This window comes from Natrix helvetica (genome assembly GCF_964273705.1).
Source record: "Natrix helvetica genome assembly, chromosome: 3".
NCBI lineage: Eukaryota > Metazoa > Chordata > Lepidosauria > Squamata > Natricidae > Natrix > Natrix helvetica.
The window spans coordinates 72,054,872-72,079,192 of NC_138549.1; the positions used below are offsets into that span (position 1 = coordinate 72,054,872).

General features: G+C 41.0%; 1 protein-coding gene across 1 annotated transcript in view; it reads right to left on the bottom strand.

Moving 5' to 3' along the window:
* Nucleotides 1–24,321, bottom strand: part of BRINP3 (BMP/retinoic acid inducible neural specific 3) — a 332,877-nt gene that overhangs the window by 98,512 nt on the left and 210,044 nt on the right. The window contains exon 4 of the mRNA XM_081949571.1: nucleotides 12,868–13,058. Within this exon, the coding sequence (XP_081805697.1) occupies nucleotides 12,868–13,058 (191 nt within the window). The remainder of the gene's footprint in view (nucleotides 1–12,867; nucleotides 13,059–24,321) is intronic.

The following is a 24,321-nucleotide window of genomic DNA, read 5'->3' on the forward strand; positions in this document are numbered from 1 at the left end:
CTTGTGGACTTCAACTCCCAGAATTCCTCCTCCAGTCATGTTGGCTCAGGAACTCTGGCATTGAAGTGTGCAAGTCTTAAAGCTGTCAAGTTGCAAGACCCTTTGCACCCCTAACCCTTTAGGAAAAAAAAACCCAGGGGTCTTCAAACCTGACAGCTTTAAGACTTGTGGACTTCAACTCCCAGAATTCCTCCTCCAGTCATGTTGGCTCAGGAACTCTGGCATTGAAGTGTGCAAGTCTTAAAGCTGTCAAGTTGCAAGACCCTTTGCACCCCTAACCCTTTAGGAAAAAAAAACCCAGGGGTCTTCAAACCTGACAGCTTTAAGACTTGTGGACTTCAACTCCCAGAATTCCTCCTCCAGTCATGTTGCGGCGACGTCATCTGCGTGGATCCATCTTCGGCTCTTTTGACAGGGGGCAGGGCTGCTGCTGAAGATCCCGACGAGCCCCTGCCGCCACCAGAATAATAGCTGCCTCCTCCTCTCCTCCAACAGCACCACTACATTTGGAGTGAAGCCGCCAAAGCTCCCGCTGGCACCCCCTCCACTCGGAGCACCGTGTTACCCCTGCTTTGGCGGCTTCACCTCTGCCACAGCGTTGGGTGCTGTTACAGGAGGAGGAGGTGGCAGCAGATATTCCGGTAGTGGCAGGGGCTTTACTTTAGCTGCAGCGCCGGGCGCAAGCAGCTAGGATTGGCCACCCACAAAGGACCTCCTCCCCGGGCTTGCTTTCCTGGCGTCAGTCACCCCGCGCTCACCAAAACAAGTCCGGGGAGGTCCTTTGCGGGTGGCCAGTTCTAGCCATCTGCAAAGGACCTCCCCAGCCTCCGGCGCCTGTGACAGCAGAAAGCCACCTTTCTTGCCACCTGTGCGGGCTCGCAGCCGCGCACCTTAGAGGGAACAGTGGTTCAGGCATGGTTTATGATAGGCAAAAAAATAAATAAGAATAACATTTAAACTTATATATCACCCCAAAGCAAATTACATCACTCTCTGAGCAGTTTACAATGTTCTTGGAAATTGCCCCCAACAATCTGGGTCCTCATTTTACCTACCTCAGAAGGATGGAAGGCTGAGACAACCTTGAGTCCTGTCAGGATCAAACTCAGGCTACGAGCAGTGTTTGCCTAAAAAACTCCTTTCTAACCCCTACACTAGCTGGGAAAAAATGTCCTTTAGCAGAAGAAGAAATATGTATCTCTCCTTGGCCTCTCACTTTTGTCAATTTTGATATCCTCCTGGAATTGCTATTCAAGCTTTAGATAGACAATGTTGTCATATTATGCCTATTCTTATAGAATAATCCTGCAATACTGTGCCTTAATATCTGGCAGTTATATGGTGTAGTATCACAGGACACAATTTTGTCCTCAGAGTATATATATATTGTGGAAGAGTAGCTCATGAACTATAAACTAAATGCACCCCATGAAGCATTTTACAGCTCCCAGAATTGTCTCTTGAATTACAACTACTTTAAGGCCATTCTGCATTGTCTAAAATATAAACTTTGGTTTATTAATGAATTGTGGTAGCAAACATTAATATGTGAGTTGACACAGGCATTAATCATTTCAATGAATGAAGTTCTAAATGTCCATTTTTGTACACTTATACATACATTTTGTACACTAATACATAAGTTTGTAAACACTTTTCTTGAGACATAGTATTTTTTTTCGAAAGCAATGTTCTCTAATATATTGTCTTTTTCAATGTTATTTTCTACCACAAATAGTTTTTATGTGCACTTATCTCCAATGTTCACATTTATTTCATGCAATTTTATCTAATATGCATGTTTTAGTATGCATTTATTTGCTGGAAAACTGCATTGCAAAACTCAGAAAAAGAATGAATATGTAAAGATAATTGTGCTTCAGGTCATAAATTGTTTCAGGAACTAGTACCGGATATGTTTACATTAAAATTCAACACAAGCAAGATTTTCTTCCATTCCTGTTAATCATAAACAAACTAAAGATTAATCTTTAGTTAATAGTATCTCCGGTAGGATTATAAAATTTCATTATGCCTATTTCAACCATTCTTTTTATTATTTATATTTTTAATGTGAAAAATTGCTATGGAAGACTGTCAGCATAAGTAGAGGAGCTGCTTATTATTTTATGTATTTCTGTTTGTATTAAGAAAGATATGCACCAAAGACAAATTCCTTGTGTGTCCAATCACACTTGGCCAATAAAGAATTCTATTCTATTCTATTCTATTCTATTCTATTCTACTTTTACACATTTTTTTTAATTTTAAAGAGATGATCTTTAAAAAAAATCTGAAAAAGAAGCTGGGGGCAGTCATCCTTAATGGATGGAAGATACAGTAACTTAGCTAAGTCCTTCTTTTGAGTATCTGTTCAGGAGAACTATGAAATTCAGAAGGGCTGCATATCATTGAAAGTTGTTCAGTTTTTGGAACTTGAAACAAAAGCATTATTATATAGGCAGGATCAAATTCTCTGAATAGGAGAAAGAAGGATTTAGGAAGAAAAGGTTTGGCTTAGAAAACGGAAATATATTTGACAGGTGGGTTAGAACAACAGGAGGAACAGAGACAGCTGAGAATAGAAGAAGGGATGAAAAACAGTTGATCAAATCCCTGTGTGTCTCTGCCAACAGAAAAAGGGGCAGCAAGAACAATGGGTAGAAGCATTTAAAATAAAAGTTAATTTCAAGAAAGAAAGGCTTTTTAAGAATCTGGGGATCCCTCTATCTTATCTATGCTGCAAAAGGAATAGGTCTGTGGTCTTGTGATATAGACAGACTGAAATTTGTCCCAATGGGATTGTCCCAGTTTTCTTTTGTTGACAGATATTCTGACATAGCTAGGAAAGTTAGCAAGGACATACTCTTTGTCCTCACCCCGAACAAGGAAGTCCTATTCTTGTAGGGATCACATTTAAAAAAATGTGATGTGAACAACTGAGGTTGCAGCGGCCATATGACCATTCATATGGCAGCGATGTATATGTAAAAGCATGCAAGTCTATAGATATGCTTCATATTCTTTTCTGCAAGAGAAGAAGATTGAAAGTAATGAGTTCCAGATTGAAGCAAGAGTATCTCAAAAAATATGCAGACAAAATGGTTTTATCTAATTCAGAGGCAACTATCCTTAGAAGTCCTTAGAAAGGTACTCATGGTAAAAAGTACTTAGAAAAGTACTTATGGTAAAGGACTTAAAAAGTACTTATGATAAATTATAAAGTACTTAAAAATAAGTTGTAATCATTCTGAAGACAGTTGCCAAGTGTTGAAGAAACTCATAGAGATGATCTTGGGGCGATAATATTTGGAAAACAAACATTATGCCTATGAAACAGAGAAAGCTTGAGAGAAAATGTCAAGATTCTCTAACTATATCCATACAGTAATTGTTTGGTCAGACTGGTAGATTTCATTGTTAATGTGGATTGTAATTTGTATTTTGTTCAAAATACAAAATAGAGTTGTCCCAGTCCCCGTTTTTGTACTGTTGGACAAAGCTTTTAATTCCTGTCCTGAATGCATAATCCATTCTCATAAAATAAATCTTCAATTGTAGCCTTCGCCTCCAGTAGATCAAACTAGGCATGACAATGACAAGGAAGGATTCAACCTAAAGAGAAGGAAGGACTCACTGGAGAAGAGCCTAATGCTGAGAAAGATGGAGGGCAAAAGAAGAAGAGGATGACAGAGAATGAGATGGCTGGATGGAGTCACTGAAGCAGTAGGCGTAAGCTTAAATGGACTCTAGAGGATGATGGAGGACAGGAAGGCCTGGAGGAATGTTGTCCATGGGGTTGTGATGGACATGACTTCACAACTAAGAACAACAAGACATGACAACATAGGACAATAACTTTTGTGGCTAAATCAGTTGTATAAAGTGATGTGCTTCATTCCTGTTAAGCAAAATGGGCTACTATTGCTTCAAAGTCCAGGACTATTGCTTCTTGACTTTTGGAAACAGACATTTCCTCCCACCCATAGAAAGAAAGCAAAAAAAAAGGTTATTTCACAATAGATGCTTTATAGTCTGCAATACAAGGATTTGAGCACAGGGAGTATAACATGTCTCAGACTGTCTGATTTCCCACTGTCCTTGTCCATGAGTAATAATGGTTTAAATGGTTCCTTTTAAAACTAATTATGCTGCTTCAGTAATTTGTATTAGGTTTCTAGCTCACCATACTGCTAAGTATGCTCTCATAAAACTGAAGGAAGTGTACTTCCAGACAAGGAGTTTGTCCTTGACAACAAGTATAAGAATTCTTGAAGATGAAATGAAAAGCAAACTCTTTCTTTAAATCAAATTTGAGTGAAATATTTCTACTGTCCTTATTCCTGAGTACAGAATGCTGTTAATAATGAGAGATGTTGATGCCTCTTATGTAATAGATTTGGATGTTTAAAACTTCATAAAGTGTCATTTTTCCTTTACTCTGTAAAGGTTCTCAAAATAGTGAGCTGTTAGTGGTATTGAAGTTGCCCTGTAGTCTTTCACTATCTTCAGTAAGACTGGAAACACTGGAGTTAAAACTGAAAAGCAGAAGTGTCATGGATTAGCCGGTATATCAGACTCTCTGTTGCCTAAGAAAGTCATGCTATCTATATGTGTTTAATTTAGGATCTGAGCTGGTTTCCAAACAAAGCATGAAGTGGTAAAACTGAAGAAGTCAACTAGACCAAGGGAATATCAGAGGCATAATAATAATATCTAGAGAGATCAACATGAAGGTGCATTATGGGAAAAGTGGGATACATATCAGGGGTTAATGGCAGTGCACAAAATCTGAGGCCAAGTGGCTTCAGCAAGCAGGGAATTAGAGTACTGGGGATAATACAATGGTTTTGGGGAAACAGACCATGGCAGAATGCAATTCAAATGAAAGATCTTCATTAGGCAAAATAAAAGGACAATTTATGCCCATGTAACAAGAGAAGTTTACTCCCAGGATGCTGAAACTTGTGAAATGGGCTCGTGATGACAATACAGGTAATACTTGACTTATGACCACAATTGAACCCAGAATTTATGTTGCTAAGTGGTAATTTTGTTGAGTGAGTTTTGCCCCATCTTACAACTTTTCTTTCTGCATTTGTTGAGTAAATCACTGCAGTTGTTAAGTGAAACTGGTTTCCTCATTGACTTTGCTTGTCAGAAGATCACAAAAGGAGATCACACGGACACTGCAATTGTCATAAGTATGAACCAGTTGTCAAGTATACAAATGTAAATCACGTAACTATTGGATGCTGCAATGGTTGTAAGTGTGAAAAATGGTCAGAAGTCACTTTTATCAGTGCTGCTGTGATTTTGAATGGTCATTTAATGAACTGTTGTGAGGTCTACCTGTAGATCCAAAAGCTGGATGCTGTGATAGCAGGTGAGGTCTTCTGATAATGTATTTATGCAGCTTTGAAAAAGGATCAAGAGAAATTAAAGAAAAAGCAGCTCAGTAAAAAATGAGCTAACATTGTAGTGGTAATAAATAAATAAATAAAATCAAAAGGTTCTGAAGCAGCCACAACTATCTACATGGAAAAATGTTGGAATCCTGACAAAAACTTGTCTACATTGTAGAATGTTCCAAACATGGGTGTATGCAGGTGTATGTAACCATGATAAAGGATTGATGGATGTGTAACTATTTCAATGATTGAATAGATTTGAAATGCCTAAAACAAAGCAAGTAAGATGACAGAAGACAGCAGATTATATCACAAGAGCAAGGATGAATCAATGGACAAAATAATCAGCACCAGTGGATAAAGAAAGTCAACAAAACCTGAAGGTTATAACACTGGTTGTCAACAAGATGATGGTCCTTGATTGTTGCAGACACTGATTACAAAGAAGTTCACATGCAAAATTCAACAACAGACAATGCTCTCAAAACAAAGAGAGGTTTTGTCAGTAACATGCTTATCTAGGGCAACAATAACAATGACAGTTTTCTCACAAAAGTAAGCTTCTCAAATGTTGCATAGAAAAAATATGGTGCCTAACTTCCAAGAAGATAACAAGAGCTCTTCCAGCTGTAAATGTTCAAAGGATGTTCAAAGGATATTGCCTCAATGTGTAAACATTGGAGCTCTCCAATTAGAAACATCACTGAAGTAACCATACACAGCTAAACTTCTACTAACTGTGCAAAATGGGTCATGTTGGAGGTACAATTGTGCAAGCATGAGATCAGCATATTAATACAACACCGAATATTGTTCATAATTTATATTTTTTAATACCACAATGTCGCAGTAAATGAGATCTTGACCTTATAACTGTATCAAAGATCCAATCTTTGTGGATCCTTGATGATTCTGTCCTGCATAGGTACAAAATTTCAGCAAATTAGAATTGCATATCACAACATTTCCTCAGTGTAAATTCTGGATTAATTTCCCCATTAATATTATATTAAGGTAATTTTGTCCTTATTTTGTATTGCATCCTCCCATGATCTCATTAGGATGGGATCAGAGGTGGCATTCAGCAGGTTTTGACCAGTTCTGGAGAACCGGTAACAGAAATTTTGAGTAGCTCGGAGAACCAGTAAATACCACCTCTGACTGGCCCCGCCCCCATCTATTCTCTACTTCCCGAGTCCCAGCTGATTGGGAAGAAATGGGGATTTTGCAGTAACCATCCCCTGGAGTGGGGAGGAAATGGGGTTTTTACAGTATCCTTCCCCTGCTACGCCCACCAAGCCACACCGACCAAGCCACACACAGAACTGGTAGTAATTTTTTTTGAATCCCACCACTGGATGGGATGAATAAAAGGAGAAAGGAGTTTTTTTTAAAAAAATTAAACTGAAGTACTAAAATGATGATATTTATTCCAGACTTCTTCTTCTTCTTCTTTTTTTGCAAACATGATAGCTGTGGGAACTCTTGTGGTACAACAGGCTTTTGAGTAGTTGCATGTATGATTTAACTGTGGTGATTTATTTCTCTTTGTGAAACTTGTTTTTCTTTTCCCCCTGTGTTTGTACTTTTATAGAAGACATTCACATTTTTATCAAAGTTATTATGTATAAAATACATAATACTTTTATACATGAAATTATGTACATATAGGATTAGTGATGTGAAGGAAATGTACAGCATTTATGTAAACGTTTTGGAGCTGTTTAAATTTTTGTTTAGCTTAGGGTTTTTTACATTTGATTAACGAACAGGCTACAGGTGCTAGAACTGAAATACTATGATCCAATTGCATTTAATCATATGAGTGCATAATTTTTAATGGCAGTTGTTTCCTTTTAAAATAATTATGCTGCTTCAGTAATTTGGGTTGGGCTCCTAGCTCACTCTGCTGCTAAATATGCTCTCACAAGGCTGAAGGGAACATATTTCCAGACAAGGAGCATGTCCTTGAAAGCAAGTGTAAGAATTCCTAGTGAGAATAAGAAGGGAAAACTGTTTTCTTAAATCACATATGAATGGAAGTTTCTCAAATTTATTTATTTATTTATTTATTTATTTATTTATTTATTTATTTATTTATTTATTTATTTATTTATTTATTTATTTATTTATTTATTTATTTATTTATTTATTTATTTATTTATTTATTATTTATTTATTTATTTAACTTATTAGTCGCCCCCTCTCCCCACAGGGACTCGGGGCGACGTACACAAGCAACAGTCAGCACAGTGTCATACAGAGGAGGTAAAAAATAAATAAATAATTACAATACTGAAAAAGGTTAAAACCCCAATAACATTAATAGTTTAAAAACTAAAATTGACAATTAAAAATGACCTAGGGGTGGAAAAGTTGTCGAATTATGCCAGGCCGGCTAGCCGAAACAGGTGGGTCTTCAGTTTACTGCGGAAGGAGCGGAGATCGGTTGTTGTTCTAATGTCTGGGGGGAGGTCGTTCCAAAGGGTAGGGCCCACCACAGAGAAGGACCTACTCCTGGGCACCGCCCTCTGACAATCTCTAGAGGACGGCACCCGGAGGAGACCCTCTCTGTGTGAGCGAATGGGTCGCAGGGATGTATGGGGCAGGACACGATCCCGCAGGTAACTAGGCCCTATGCCATGGAGCGCTTTGAAGATGGTAACTAACACCTTGAAGCGCACCCGGTAGGCCACAGGAAGCCAGTGCAGCTCGCGCAGGAGCGGTGTTATATGGGAGAACCTCGATCTCCCCATAATTACCCGCGCGGCTGCATTCTGGACCAACTGCAGTCTCCGGGTGCACCTCAAGGGGAGCCCCATGTAGAGAGCATTACAGTAGTCCAGGCGAGACGTCACCAGCGCGTGAGTGACTGTGTGCAGGGCCTCCCAGTCCAAAAGGGGTCGCAATTGGCGCACCAGGCGAACCTGGTGGAACGTCCCCCTTGCCACGGCTGCCACATGATCTTCCATAGCCAGCCGGGCATCAAGGAGGACACCCAAATTGCGTGCCCGTTCCACCGGGGCTAATTGTTCATCCCCGATGGCCAGCGATGGAATGTGCTGGTTGTACCGGGGTGCCGGAAGCCACAGCCACTCTGTCTTGGAGGGGTTGAGCTTGAGCCTGTTGTCACCCATCCAGACCCGCACGGCTTCCAGACAATGGGACATCATTTCAACAGCCTCGTTGGGGTGGTTTGGGGTGGAAATATACAGCTGAGTGTCATCAGCGTACAGATGATATCTCACCCCAAAACCACGGATGATCTTGCCCAGCGGTTTCATATATGTGTTGAACAGGAGAGGCGAGAGGATTGACCCCTGTGGGACCCCACAAGTGAGGGGCCTCGGGGTCGACCTCTGCTCCCCTGTCAACACACATTGCGTCCGGCCAGAGAGGTAGGAGCGGAACCACCGCAATACGGTGCCCCCGATCCCCAACCCCTCCAGACGGCGCAATAGGATACCATGGTCGATGGTATCGAAAGCCGCCGAGAGGTCTAATAGGACAAGGATGGAGGAACAACCCCCATCCTTTGCCCTCCAGAGATCATCCACCAACGCGACCAAGGCCGTCTCTGTGCTGTGACCGGGTCGGAAGCCGGACTGGCGCAGGTCTAGATAATCATCTTCCTCCAGGTGACGCGGGAACTACTGAGCCACCACACTCTCAACAACCTTCGCTAAAAAAGGAAGGTTGGAGACAGGACGATAATTTGCTAGCTCCATTGGGTCCAGAGAAGGCTTCTTGAGCAGGGGTCTCACCACCGCCTCTTTCAAGGCGGTTGGTAAAAGGCCCTCACCCAATGAAGCGTTCACCAGTCCCAGTAGCCAGCCTCGTGAACCCTCCCAGGAAGCCAGTACCAACCAGGAGGGGCACGGGTCCAATAAACATGTGGTGGCTCACAGTCGTCCACGCAGCCTGTCCAAATCTTCGGTGACAACAGGGTCAAACTCCTCCCAGCGTGGAATCTCAAGACTAGCCTCGGACGCCCCCCCTGGAGAACTGGAGTGGGTCCACTCCCTCCGGATCTGATCAATTTTATCCTGCAGGTATTCCCCAAACTCCTCTGCCCTGCCCTGCAATGGGGGGTCCCGTTGTCCCTGCGACAGCAGGGAGCGGGTCACCCGAAACAGGGCGGCAGGACGGTTCTCTGTGGACGCTATAAGGGTGGCACAATATTGACGTTTGGCCACCCTTATTGCCACAAGGTAGGTCCTTAAGTAGGCTCTTACCTGTGTTCGATTGGATTCGGAGCGGGAGGATCTCCACTTGTTCTCTAGGCGTCTCCTGTGGCGTTTCATCGCCCTTAGCTCCCCGTTAAACCAGGGAGCCCGAGGAAATTGTCGAGGAAACCTTTACATAATTATTTCTCTACTGAGATGACTTTGCTCATCTGACTGCTGGCTGCCTGAGTTTGGCAGTTCGATTCTCACTAGGCTTATGGTTGACTCAGCTTTCTCGCCTTCTGAGATAGGTAAAATAAGAACCCAGATACTTGGGGGCAATATGCTGACTCTGTAAACTGCTTAGAGAGGGCTGCAGAACTCTGTAGAGTGGTATATAAGTCTAAGTGGTATTGCTACCTCATGCAGACTGAAGAGTATACTGCAGGAGACTTTGAAAACTTCTGAGCATCTGTGATTTACAAGGATAAGTAAATAGCAACCAACAATTGTTGTTTTAAAGTATTATGGCTAGCAATATTACAATATTCTCATTCAGTTACCCTTAATCTCAGGGGGATCCCAACATTTTCTGAAAAGTAGGCTAAATGTAGACACAATTCAGTTGTGTAAGATTTGTTCACTTGTTTCCATGTGACACAATTATGCAGTGCAAAGGCCGTGCAATGTTAGGAATGCACCAAAATAGCTAGTATCCCATGATTATTTGGAGACACAGAGGTGACTGCATTTATATCTGGCATCTTCTTGTAGGCTATAAATGCACAGCTTTGTTTCCCAGGAGTAAGTAGTATTGTTGCTTTATTATAGGTTTTTATATTGTTAAAATTTTCAATCAGTTATTTTCACAGAACTGCAGGTAGTTTTCAACTTACTACCACAACTGAGCTAAAGTTTATGTTGTTAAGTGAGACATTTGTTAAGTGAGTTTTGTCCCATTTTACGACATTTCTTGCCACCGTTGTTAAATGAAACATTGCAGTCGCTAAGTTAGTAACCTGGTTATTAAGTGAATCTGGTTTCCCCGTTGACTTGGTTTGTCAGAAGGTAGCAAAAGGTGATCACATGACTGTGGGACCCAGCAAAGGTCATAATTATGAAAAACAGACATGAGTCACATTTTACATGTAACCTTTACACATATAACTTTCAATGGTCACTAAATGAACTGTTGTAAGTCAAAAACTACCTATATTGAGTATCCATCAACCTTAAAAGCTACTAAAGTTTTGACTCTAGGAAAGGGGAATTTGACTCCATTTGCTAATTGAGAACAAGATGCTGTTTCTGAGCTTAATATACATTATGAAATGTTATAAAGAAGAATTGTCATTACATTGCATGGAGATTTCTGGAGAAAGATAGCTAATAACATGAATTTACTTGCTGCTGTTGCTTTAATATTGTCATAATTTCTACAGCTTTTTATATGGTACAAAAATAGAAATGCATGGGAACATTTGAACATACATTGTTATTCCTTTTCTTGAAATATGGATGATGTACAGTTCTTGGAAAAGGCAGAATCTGAGCTATAACAATTTGATTGATTCCAGCATAAACTATGTGCAGTTAACTTGGTCTAAATCCAACCCTACAAAGACTCTGGTGCAAATTGATTGAATAAATTGTAGAATGTTTGTTGATGAAGATAATTGGAGATTGCCTTGAATAATATATTGGATCTGAAGCATAAATACTGCAGTTCTACACACTATTTTGAACCAAAGGAAAAATTTGGAAACAAATCAATTTTGCTTTGAATGTCAATAAAACATTATGAATCAATAAAATGCATTTAATGATGAGCTTTGGCAACATCATTCTGCAAAAGAATTGAAAGTTGAAATAGAGCCAAAAATGACAAGTAAAAGAGAAGTGAATACACAGTCATTCTTGCTCAATTTGGCTGCAACTGTGCCTGTGAACTATAGCTGGAATCGGAATAGATTTGTGATTGGTCATCTGTCCAAACATTTGTTTTAATATTCAGGCAGTCGTAGTGTCTTGATGTTGGTATCATATTGTGTTAAAGCTGTTTCATTTGATTATGTTGCCATCCTTTTTCCTTCTGTCTTGGCCTCTTTTTACAGAGGTACAATTGAGAGCATTTTAACAAATTGCATCACTGTTTGGTTTGGTGGTAGTAATGCCTCAGATAGAAAGTCCATATAGAGAATGGTAAGGACAGCCGAGAAGATTATAGGAAGCTCACTTCCTGTTATTCAGGATACTGCTTATAAGTGATATGTGCTTGGAGCTCAAAGCATTGTTAGAGACCCCACATACAGGGGTGAGATTCAGCCAGTTCGGACTGGTTCAGGTGAACCAGTAGTTCTGGTGAGCATTTTGCCCCGTCCACTTGCCCCTGGGCTTTCCTGTCCTATATTTCCCTGTTTCTTAGGTCAGCTGATTCACATGGCACAGTGGATTGCCATGTGTCAGCTGTTTTACTCCCAGGCAGTGACATAGAAGGTAAGTTGAAGCTTTAAAAGATCATTTTTTGAATGCTGCATGCACTCACTGAACCGTTTGTTAAAGCGGTTGCATACCACCACATCCCACATACCCACTTTATGGTTTGTTTCTGTTGCTCCCCTCTGGCAAGAGGTTTCAAGGCATTTCTAGCAGGACTACCAGATTTTGTAAAAGCTTTGTTCCCTGTGCCATCCTGATAAACTCACAAGATTTGTTTTTAATATTTGGGCATACCAGGGGTTGTAACACAAATACATACCTATTTCCCTGGCTCAGCTGATAAGGAGGAGAGCCTGTGGCTTAGTGGCTAATATAACTGCCTAATATGTAATACAGCCCTGGTTCAAATCCCAGTAAGGGTATGACTAGCTGATGAGATCTAAATAGCTTGAAATGGATCTATACTAGTCTCCCTACGTATACATATACATATACATATACATTAGCTTAGCTGATAAAGGAGGAGAACCGGTGGTGTAGTGGCTAGCAAGTCTGCCTAATATGTAACACATCCCAGGTTCAAATCCCAGTAAGGGTATGGCTAGCTGATGAGAGCTAAATAGCTTGAAATGGATCCATACTAGTCTCCCTTTATTTATCAGCACAAATACAACACATACGTATACACATACACATACACATACACATACACATACATACATACATACACACACACACACACACACACACACACATACATACATACATACATACATACACACACACAGGGATAGATATGTAGATATATAAAATGAAGTTTTGCACTGAAGTGTTGCAGAATGTTTTCATACCTTTATGGCAGTGGAAGCAATCTGAATATGGTGAAGTCTTCTCAGGGTGCTGTCCCTGTCAATAAAGTAAGAGGCCGCCAGCTGGTGTAGTGTTTCCAGAGTCACTGTGGTACTGTTAATGCTGGGATCACTGGTTTCTGTTCTTTTACTCAGCTTCCTCTTGTCCACAAAAATTGTGAGAGACTCTTCACCTGTGCAAGCAATACCACAAAAAAGTCAGAGAAGTTTACAGCATTTATTTTGTCTTTTGAGGTTTTTTCTTATGACATAACTAGCATTAATCCTCTGCATCTCATCTGCAAGGAAATCACTAGAAGTAGGGACTCTGGCATGAAAAAATATCTAGATAGTTAGAAGATAATTTTGCTTGGTCTACATTTGGAACAAACCAAAAGAAAATTGTCCTTTCAAATTCACATTTTTTTTTCTTTATAATATTTACTACTTTCCATACTTTTGACATTGCTGTTCACCAATCAAAAGAGAAGGTACCGGTATACTAAAGGTATACCTTTTTGGGAGAGGGGCGGTCTAAAAATCTAAGAAATAAATAAATAAAAAATATACAAAATGTGTATAGTAATTAAAGTAATATATCAATTGTTTTCTATTATAGAATTACAATACAAAAATGAGCATGTGTGATAACAAGGCACAGCAAAAGCATGTGTTCATATACATTAGGATCATTTTCTTGGGTGCTGTTGTTTGCTTTGTGCCACAATCTAATCCAAAAATGAAGTGAACATGTTGACCTATTCATATCCATTGATTGCAGATTCTGTTCATAATATCTTTAGTTAGCAAGATTCTAGAAATAACATTGGAAATTACTTTTATCTAAAGCCTAACAGGATCAATAACAAGCTAAAATAAGCTATTGCTTATATGTAACTAGTTTTAAATATTAATAGTTTTATTTTATACTCTATCGAATAATAGATATTTAAGAATTCCATATTAATATCAACACAGAAATTAATGTAGAATCTAATGTTAAACTGTGAAATAACCGTAAATTACAGTTCAAATGTAAAATGTATATTTGTGATTTAGAGAACTATTCACAGGGAGAGGGAGAGAGATGGAGGAAGGGAGGGAAGGAGGGAGGGAGGGAGGGAGGGAGGGAAGGAAGGAAGGAAGGAAGGAAGGAAGGAAGGAAGGAAGGAAGGAAGGAAGGAAGGAAGGAAGATTAACAGAATAACAAAAGAACTGGAAAAATTACTCTACAGCCTTAATTTTTTATATTTATTCAATATTTCTTAAACAGTATTTATAACAATTCTAGGTAATTTTGCTTCACTAGCCCTAAGCAAAACTGAAGTATATTTGTTATTTTGCTATTTTTATAAGTCTCACTCACAGGAAAAAGAAATTGCCAAGTGATTCAGTAATTGGGTCATGGGATCGGCATACTATCCAGAATGATGACCATACTCTAATGAGTATGGTTCTTGTGGTCACAAATTCATAACTAGAAAGATTGCCTTCCATATGGCAGACCAACATTCCCATTACCTTTGGATTGTTCAAGCTACCCTTCAGTTAGGATTAATTCTTCATAGTTATAAATTTTATGTTGGCAATTTGCAGAGAGTAAGGAAAGTGATTGTAAAAGAAATAAGAAAGGTTCTATTATTATATGTCAATATAGCATAGTGTCAATCTTCCTATGGGATTGGTTTTCTAGTCAGGTCTACCTAGTGGAACTAAAACATTGTGAATTATTGAGACAGTATTTGCTTTCACAACTCTAGAGAGATGTTGAAGATTTAAGACAGACCTCTTTTCAATGTATAAATAACATGTGTTTTGATGTTATCCTATCTGTCAGCCCCATACTTGAGCCTGCATGACTGGCAAATTCCTATATTGAGAGAAGGAAAAAGCATAACAAAATGAGACGTTATATCATAAAGTTATGGTGTGAGTAGAGAGACTAGAACTGCTGTTTTGTTATGCTTTTCTCCCCTCCCCCAATTTTCTTGATCAGGATAGAAACTGAAATAATATACATGCATGCATGCATGCATGCATGCATGCATGCATGCATGCATGCATACATACATTTCCAGAAGTAAGACTCATGGTACTTCTTCCCAAGCAACTTGCTTTCACCCATATTCAATAATTATCTGTCTGTCTGTCTGTCTGTCTGTCTGACCATGCACCCACCCACACAGCCACCCATCCATCCCAATTTAATATTCATGTTTTCAATTGAAATTCATCCTGCAATTTTTTATTCCTGTAATGTCTTCAAAATAGTCACAGGAGAATTCCTCTATTCATTTTTATTTTGTGTCAAAGAATTAACAGAAATGCATTGTCATGCTGCACCATTTCGGAAAGAGCTGAAGAAGAATTAGGAAATGGCAGGTTGCAATATTGAATTAAATTCATAAAGATCTTAGGAATAGCTATATGAATTAGTTCAATAGAGATGTAAATTATAAGGCCCTTTATTAAAGGCATTACTAAAAGAAGGTGACAGCTTTAGCTAAATATTCATAAATATGATTTGGGAGCCTATATTTATATTGTGTATAATAATAGATGTTCTGATGATTGAAACATTTGGAATTGTTCTCTGTTTTGTTTTTGTTTTGTTTTTTACTTTTGCTTTAATGTAGACATATGTTTGAAGCCTGTCTTCACATTCTGTAAAATTATTTGTGATGCAAGGAACAGAAATTTCACAGAAGGTAATTATCTATTTTGGGGAAGCAGCTAGGCAAATATATATTGGTCACATTTATGAACGCATAAGTAACCTAACAAAAGTGTGTTTTGGAAATGTAGTGTTGGCTTACCTGATACGCTCATTTTCTGAAGAAGTGGAGACAGCATCCCTGTGTGGGGTTACACTCATCTACCATCTAATAGAACTGAGTCTGCAAAGTTTAAGTGCCACCTCTTCCTGCTGAGATCCCCAGCTTTTTTGACAAAACTAACATGCAAACAGACGTGCTAGAACAAAATGATCTCTCCCACAATAATGGCCCAGACCCTAAGGGTGGGCTGGATGCTGTCTCCACTTCTTCAGAAAATGAGCGTATCAGGTAAGCCAACGCTACATTTTCCTGACTCAGTGGAGACAGCATCCCTGTGTGGGACATACCATAGCTTGTCCAGCATCACGGGAGGGAAACTGTCCGGGACGAATCCCCTAGACCAATACTGACCTGCTGCAAGACTCTCCTCCCAAAGGGCACATCAGTCGATGCGTACCTGTCAATTCTGTAGTGTCGAATAAAAGTGGATGGAAATGACCACGTTGATGCCCTGCACACCTCCTGTATTGGTGCCCTAGTGCCCCAGGCAGCCGAAGCGGCCGCTCTACGTGTTGAGTGAGCTGTGATGTTATCTGGAATGGGCTATACCTGAGAGGAATACATCCTTGCAATGCATGCCCTGATCCACCTCCCTAAGGAGGAAGAGGATGCCTTCAGACCCATGGAACCTGGTTGAAAAGAAACAAATAGGGCCTCTCTACGATGGAAAGATGATGTTCTATGTAAGTGTATCTTCAAGGCCCTTCAGACATCTAGAGTGTGCCAGCTGTGTTCAAGGCGATGGACTAGCTGAGGGCAGAATTTGGGTAGAACCAATTCCTGTGTGCAATGAAAGATAGAGTTCACCTTGGGTATGAACACCGGATCCACCCTGAGAACCACCCGGTCAGAATAGAAAGTGTACAAGTCCTGCCGCTTGGAGAGGGCTGCTAGCTCTGAAATCCGATGGACAGATATGATGGCCACTAGAAACAGAACTTTTTGAGACATATAGAGAAGAGTTGTGCCCACCAACGGTTCAAAGGGAGCCTGAGTGAGTGCCTGAAGGACAAGTGGTAGGTCCGGAGAAGGATAGCGATGTAGGGTAGGTGGTCGCAAATTTGATGCACCCTTTAGAAATTGCCAAATGAGTGGATCAGCGGTCAGTGTTCTATCAAGGCCGGAGTAGAGAACGGAATATAGGGCTGTGACCTATCACCGAAAGGTGTTGGATGCCAACCCAGCAGTCAATCCATCCTGTAAGAAGTCCAGGATTTGGCAAGTCTGTGCATGGAGCAGAACCACCCCTCTGGCCTGGCACCAGGTGTAGAAGGCCTTCCAAATGGCGTCATAGATTTGAATCGTGGAAGGTCTTCTGGCGGCTTGGATTGTTTGAATGACCTCTGGTGAAAGATCCTCCTCTTCATAGAGCACCGCCAACAGGGACAGGAGATCTGCAAATCATGGGTGGTGCAGCCAGTGTGGAGCCAGAAGTATCAACTCCGCCTGCTCCTCCAGCCTCTTGTTGATGATCCTCTGGATCAAGGTAAATGGAGGGAAGGCATAAAGAAGGCCCGGCGGCCATTTTATTTATTTTTATTTTATTTATTTCTTAGATTTTTAGACCGCCCCCTCTCCCAGCAAGGGACTCGGGGCGGTGTACAGTCAATGCAAATAAAATATAGTCATAACAATAAAATACATTTAAAATACATTTGGGGGGGGAGATAGACTGTACAAGAAATAAATATATTCTAAAACCCTAAAAACATCCCAATTAAAACCCCAAACCCAATTAAAATAAATCCCCGGGAGGTAAAACTAAGAAAGTGCCAGGCCAGCTGATTGAAATAGGTGAGTCTTTAACTTTTGATGGAAGGAACGGAGGTCGGTGGTAGTTCGAATGTCAGGGGGGAGGTCATTCCAGAGGTTTGGGCCCATCACAGAGAAGGACCTACTCCTAGGTGTCGCCCGCTGGCATTGTCTAGCGGATGGCACCAGGAGGAGCCCCTCCCTGTGTGAGCGGATAGGTCGCATTGACATTGAAGGGCATCCTCCCTTCTGTGCCTGGAGATGTGTACCTTGTGTAAAACCGAGGGACCTTTTTGTTGGTAGTGGTGGCGAAGAGGTCAACCACTGGTGCTCCAAACCATCGGGTGAGCTCCTGGAAGAGGGTTGGGTGTAGTTCCCACTCTGCATGATCCACCTACGATCTGCTCAGCCAATCTGCCATGACGTTGTTGTCTGTGATGTGTTTGGCCCAAATGGAGAGGAGATGCTCCTCCACTCATGATAACAGCAGCTGAACCTCCTTCATCAAATATTTGGACTGGGTTCCGCCCTGCCAGTTGATGTGGTCTTTGACTGTCATGTTGTCCATTAGGACCAACACATGTTTCCCTACTACTGGAAACATAGCAACACCAGGCAGATAACCTTCAGCTCCTGGAAGTTGATAGTCTGCTGCTGTTCCAAGTGAGTCCATTGACCCTGCACCACCCCCGATCCGGAATGGGCTCCCTATCCCACCAGGCTGGTATCCGTGATCATTGTTACCCAAAGTGGTTCTAGGAACAGGCACCCCTTCGTTATGGCTGGTGACAACCACCAAGTCAGAGATCTGCGGACTCTGGGGGGCAGCTTGATTCGAACTCTGGAGCAGTTCTGTTGTCCTTTTGAAATGGAAGGAGCAACCATTGGAGAGGCCTGCTGTGGAGTCTGGACCAGGGCACTATTGCAAAACATGAGACCATCTTGCCTAGTAGCTAGGACAGCTGAAGAAGCTGCACCCGGCTCTGCCTCCCGACCAACTGTGCTAACTCCCGAAGACCCTGCTGGCGGTCTTTTGATAGGAATACCTGACCCAGTCGGGTGTCTATGCGTGCACCCAAGTGAATTTTGCATTTCGTTGGAGCTAGATGGCTTTTTGACGTTTATTGAGAACCCGTGGTCCTGTAGAATGTTTAAGGTATCCCGTAGGTTCCTGCGGGCCTGATCAGGGGACCTGGGTAACAAGAGGATGTCATCTAGGTAGCACAATATCCGGATGGGTTGGACCCGCAGGTGAGCTGCCAAAGCTGCCAGCAGCTTGGTAAACACCCTGGGGGATGACGAGAGGCTGAACGGAAGGGCCTGAAACTGATAATGGCATCCGCAGTAACAAAAACGCAGATATCATTGATGTTTGAGGTGGACTTCCATTGATGCTGAACGATGTCTAGAAAGAAAGGCGGGGAAGGAACGACCTTTTGCACAATGGGCTCAGTGAATACCAGTCCAGCTGAATCCCTTTTGGCCGCAGGAGACTTAATGGCCCGAGCAGCCTCTAAATTGGCTATTTTCTGAGCCTTAATCAAAGGAGACCAAAACATGGAGGGCTTGAATAGTCCAGCTAATGGGGTCTGTTCAAGATACGAATCCTCATCACCTGACAGTTCAAAATCCTGAAGGGTCTGGCTCTCCTCGTCCTCTGAGGAGGAGGAGCTGACTGCAGATCCCTGGGACATTTCCTCCTGTTCTGGGACCACCTTAGATTGGTCTTGTGACCTTGTCCTCCTTTTGGCTGTCTTAGTTTCTTGGAGGCAGAAGAGGCCTTTTGTTTGAGGTCTGCAGCAATACCTTGTCCAATGGCCTCAGTAATGATGGTCGCCATATCAGGTGAGGATGTTATGTAGGCCGGCAGCTACCTGTGCCATTGGGGGAAGCAATAGAACTTATGGGCCCTGGGCTGTCTGTCCCTTTCGGGGCAGAGGGAGGAAGGGCCACCTCAGTATCTAGATCCTCAATTCCAGTTCCCTCACTGCCTGTGGATAGAACTTCCTCAGGGTCTGGGGCCTTGGCCAGTGGAGGATTCTCAGAAGGAGAGGTAACTGCCACCACTTGGGACACTGCCTCTGACTGTTTCTGCACCTCCTTTTGGGCCTTGGCAATTTGTTTGTCTAGGGCCTTTTGCATCCTGCGTTCGGTTCTCTGAGTGGCCTTAGACTTGCCCTTGGTTCTGCCTCCCTTCTTAGGGGGAGGAAGCTTGTGCCTGCTGGGTAGGAGAAGGGTCAGAGAGGGTCATCCAACAAGGGGGATGAGGCCTCTCCTGCACCTCCATCCATACTGCAAAACTGTCTAACTAGCTGCTTAAGGTTAATCAAAGTAGGTGATTATCCCAATTAAGGACACACCAGGGCCCGGCTTCTGGGAATATGAGAGCAGATAGTGGCACCTCTAGACAGGCACACCTGGGCCTGTCCCTTGCCCACAACAAGAGACCCACTGGTCCCTGTGCAAAAACTTTCAAGCCTTAGCGAGGTAGGTCAATCAATTCCAATTCAAGGGAACAAGGGAGTTGGTCCCACACACTAACTGTCTATCCTTGAAAACTAGCTGTAATCCTTACTGCAGAAGACCTGGAAGCCTAAAGAGAGTCTGCTGGAGTCGACATGGAAGGGGCAGCTCCAATTAGAACCAATGATTCACAATTAGTGACCATCTCACACTTACAACCAACCAAAATGTATTGCTTTTTGCGCCAAAGTGGACCTCAAGATGGCATTGCTTGGTGCCCAAAATAGCACCCACAACCCAACTGCTTGATTACAAAATGGCAGCCGCCACCTGTTTGGCGCCAAAAAAATGACACCCCCAGTTAACTCTGGAGCCAAAAGACACTCCGGAGGTTCAAACAGGCAAGGGGAAACCTCTCCTTGCCTCCCAATGCCTGCACTCCTAAACTGCCTCTTTTTCTAAAAAGGGGCTTTGAAATTATAAAAGCAGGGAGAAGCCTCTCCCTGCCTCCAAAATGGCCACTACCACCTGTTTGGTGGCAAAACAAGGCTAAAGAGAGCCAATCCTGGCTCTCTAGCTCTTCCGCTGCCTAATAACCAATGGGGACAAAACCGCCCCCTCTCTGGCCTCCGTGCTTCCTGGAGCCCACTGGATCACTTACAGGAGCATCTGCAGTTGCAGATGCCCTCCAGGGATCCCCAGCGCTGCTTCCAAGGGAAGCCAGGCAGCCTCCAGTGATCCAACAAAGGAGAAACCTAAGGGAATCTAAGGGGAAGGAAAAAGAGAAATTTTAAGAAATAAAAAGTCAAGAAAGAAGAGAAATTAGGACAATATTCAGGGAGAGATCAGAAGACATGTCTAATTCAAATGGCTGATGAGTCACAAAAGCTGGGAATCTCAGCAGGAAGAGGTGGGACTTAAACTTTGCAGACTCAGTTCTATTGGATGGTAGATGAGTATAACTCCACACAGGGATGCTGTCTCCACTGAGGAAAAGCAATCTACATGCATCAACATCACAGATCTATAAAAAAAGTTATGGCTTGGTTTATAATATTACATCTGCCATCTTGCAGATTACAGATGCTGCACCTTTCAGATGCTGTTCTGAGCAACACAAAAATATTTCTCCCTCTTTTCAACATTTACTATACTGCAGTTTTGTATTGCTATTTTATCCCATTGTAAATATTCAACTGAGAGAATTTTACTGAGATAATCAAGTCCATTAGGAAATACTGTGAACTATTATTTGCAATTCTTTTGTATATCTGACATCTTTAATCTTACATAAAGCAACAGAGCTGTGGATAGGAACCTTTAATCAGTATTTGAATTTTTTTGACCAAACTGTACATTGGGGGGTAGAGTCACAAATTTATTTTACATTCAAATTGGGAGCAGACTCTCCCATCTAGAACTGCACTTATGTTTTTTTTTTCTTTTCTTGAGTCAAATTTTCAAATAGAGCAGCAATTATTTAGGAATACCATATACAAAAAGTATACCTTTGCAAAATCCATATATGTATAAAAAAAGAGAGGATTTGGGAGAAGTTTACTTGTAGCATTTATTAGAAATGGGTAAGTAGGGGGGTGTCAAAAGGTGTATATCGTACTGTATGTGAAAACAAACTCAAACTTTTCTTACTTAAATATAATTTACAAATCATAGAACTAGCATTAATAATTTATGATTGTAAGATGCCCAGAGTTACCATATGGTAAGATGGATAGTTGATACATTTTATAAATAAATAAATAAAAATAAATAAATAGTAATGTAGGGAGAATGAATAATATATGTGAGATATTGACATGATATTACTTTAGAAGGCTACCTCCCCAATTTTATAAATTGTTATTTATAATTATAAACTGGACTAACCTTCATTAACGTGGTAACATATAATGAAATAGACTTATAGACAGAGAAAGAAAGAGATGGATAGATGGGCGTATATACTATATACTACAAATTGTCCTTTTTATTGAAAACTAAAATATTCCTAGAGCAGGTGGAATGTTTGTCAGATATAATCCATAATTTAAAGGCATACCTCTTTGTTTTACTCTCAGAAGAAAGGTTATTGTCTTGTCTATTTTGAAGTATTGCATTTCAATTGAAACAGCATTTAACAAAAATCTTAGTCATGAAAAAATCACCATAGTCAAATGGGAAAAGAATGGCTTGAAATGCTACTGGCTGTATTTCCTCAGAATAGCTTTAAAAACAAAACTCAACAAAAACTTGTCTTAAGTTTCCATGGGCAACCTTCATCAGTACTCCATGTATACAGAGATCCTGGGAAAATTTTTAGAGATCCCTTGGTTGTCCAAGGGAGACAGAATGGCAGAGGCAAATCAAACTATTGTGCATCCATTTGCCAAGCTGGCCTTCTATGCCTGTGAATACCAATGTTTGGCATCTCTACTAAAGAACACAAAAAGCATCAGTGACATTCTCCTTTCTTGCTGAGAAGGCATTGAAAATATAGGTACAATTGGGGGAAAGAGAAACATTTCTTTGGGAAAACCTATTTTTAATCAAATCTTTAAAAAGCAGAACACAAGGGATACAGTGTCTGTATTTCAGGCAGATCTGTCTCATCTATAATAAACTCTCAGACAAAAGATTCAAGACAACGCCTGATTCAAACAAAATACATGGCTCTTTACTATAACTAACTCCTACTCAAGTGTCTTGTCTCTTATTGATGTGGATTTCAATTCTGACAAATTTTTTTACCATTTTAATTTTGACTTTCAAGTGTTCTAAATTCCAGTGAACTGTTATATATAGAGTTGTATATTGGATATTAAATATTGCAGTTCCTAGAGATAAAATGTCAATAAAATATATAAAGAATATTTGACATATATGCAAACATTTATTTGACAATACAGTGAATAGCTGAAGCCCTAATCTCAGGATTAAGTTCTAATACAACCTTACTGTTTCTAAAGAAGTCTGAATCATGCAATTAAGTAAATTGAGGACTATATGGAATTTAAGCTTAAGATCTCTGCAGGAATCTGAACTTCTAACAGTCAAAGCAAATTGGCAGTAGATAAGAATTAATGGAATCCAAGGTGGACTGGACTTAACCGTAGATCTGTTGTGGGTACAAAGAAGCTCAAGACTGGTGGTGCATTTGACCCCTTCCTCAGGGTCAACATAGTTATTTTCTACATTATTTTAAATAATTTCATCTAGAAGTAGTAACCATAGCTATAATAACTTTGAAAGCATGTCAAATTAAAGACATGCCTACTTAATGATACCAAAGTGATACCATCACTTAATGATACTTCATTTCAAAATTCAGTCCAGAAGATCCACTGAATTATATGTGAGTTAGTATCAAGCCAATAGGGAAAAGATGACAGGATATATGTAATGCATATATAAGCATACATTTTAATATCTCATAGTCCATAGTTGAGAGACTAGTATAGTATAGAAATTTCATAATTAAATAAAATCTATATGTTTTAGACAGATGCCTACATAAGTCGGGATTCTTTGTTTATCTGACAGCCACATATGAATGTTGTATCCGTAAGCCTTTTTTATAAGACTTCAATTGTCAGGCACAATTGAATGTAATGTTTCCTTTCACATTTGATGTCTGCAAGAGACCAGCTTCACAATTCCCCCTTTTGACATAATTTCCCTTAAGAAATACAAATCTCGATTAATATTTATTAGGCGTTAAAGTGTCTGCAAATGCTAAATGCATATCAGACGTCACCCATAGGGTAAAAGAGCACTGGAATTGTGTTAGGTGAATATTGATTTTTTCTTTCAATATTCACATGACAAGTTGACCTTCTGAGAGGATTGTGTGATCATAACAGATGTTTAGATATCCCAAGGAGCTGGTAGAAAATAATGTATTGAAATGTTGCCTTTTATATCATGGAAATCATTTCATTTTAGGCCCAAGATCATACAAGCAATTCTTGTGTATAAGAACTTTGAAACATTTTCCCTTTTATGTAAACTTAACTTTTAATTAAAAAATAAAATTAATTCCCGGTTCCAGCGGCAGCGGCGACGGGCAGCTCTTTGCCCGCTCCGGCTCTCCGGTGGGCTTCCCCACTCCTTGGGGGGCACAGGACACCCCACAGAGGGGTCCTGCCGGAGGGGCGGCATCGCGGGGAGCTCCTGCAGCGGCGGCGGCCGGCGGGAGGTCTCTCGCGCGCCCAAGGCACCGGGGAGCTAGCTCGGAGGGCGCCTCGCGTTTCTGCGCCTCGCGCCTCGCTAAAGCCGTCTGGAGAATGAAGCAATTGAAGGAAGCAGCTGCGGTGCGGTGAGGTTGCTTCTCTCTTCATGCCCTATTTTGCACGAAGAATTAGTTATAAAATAACTTTAAAATAACTTTCGGAGTATTCTGGAGGCG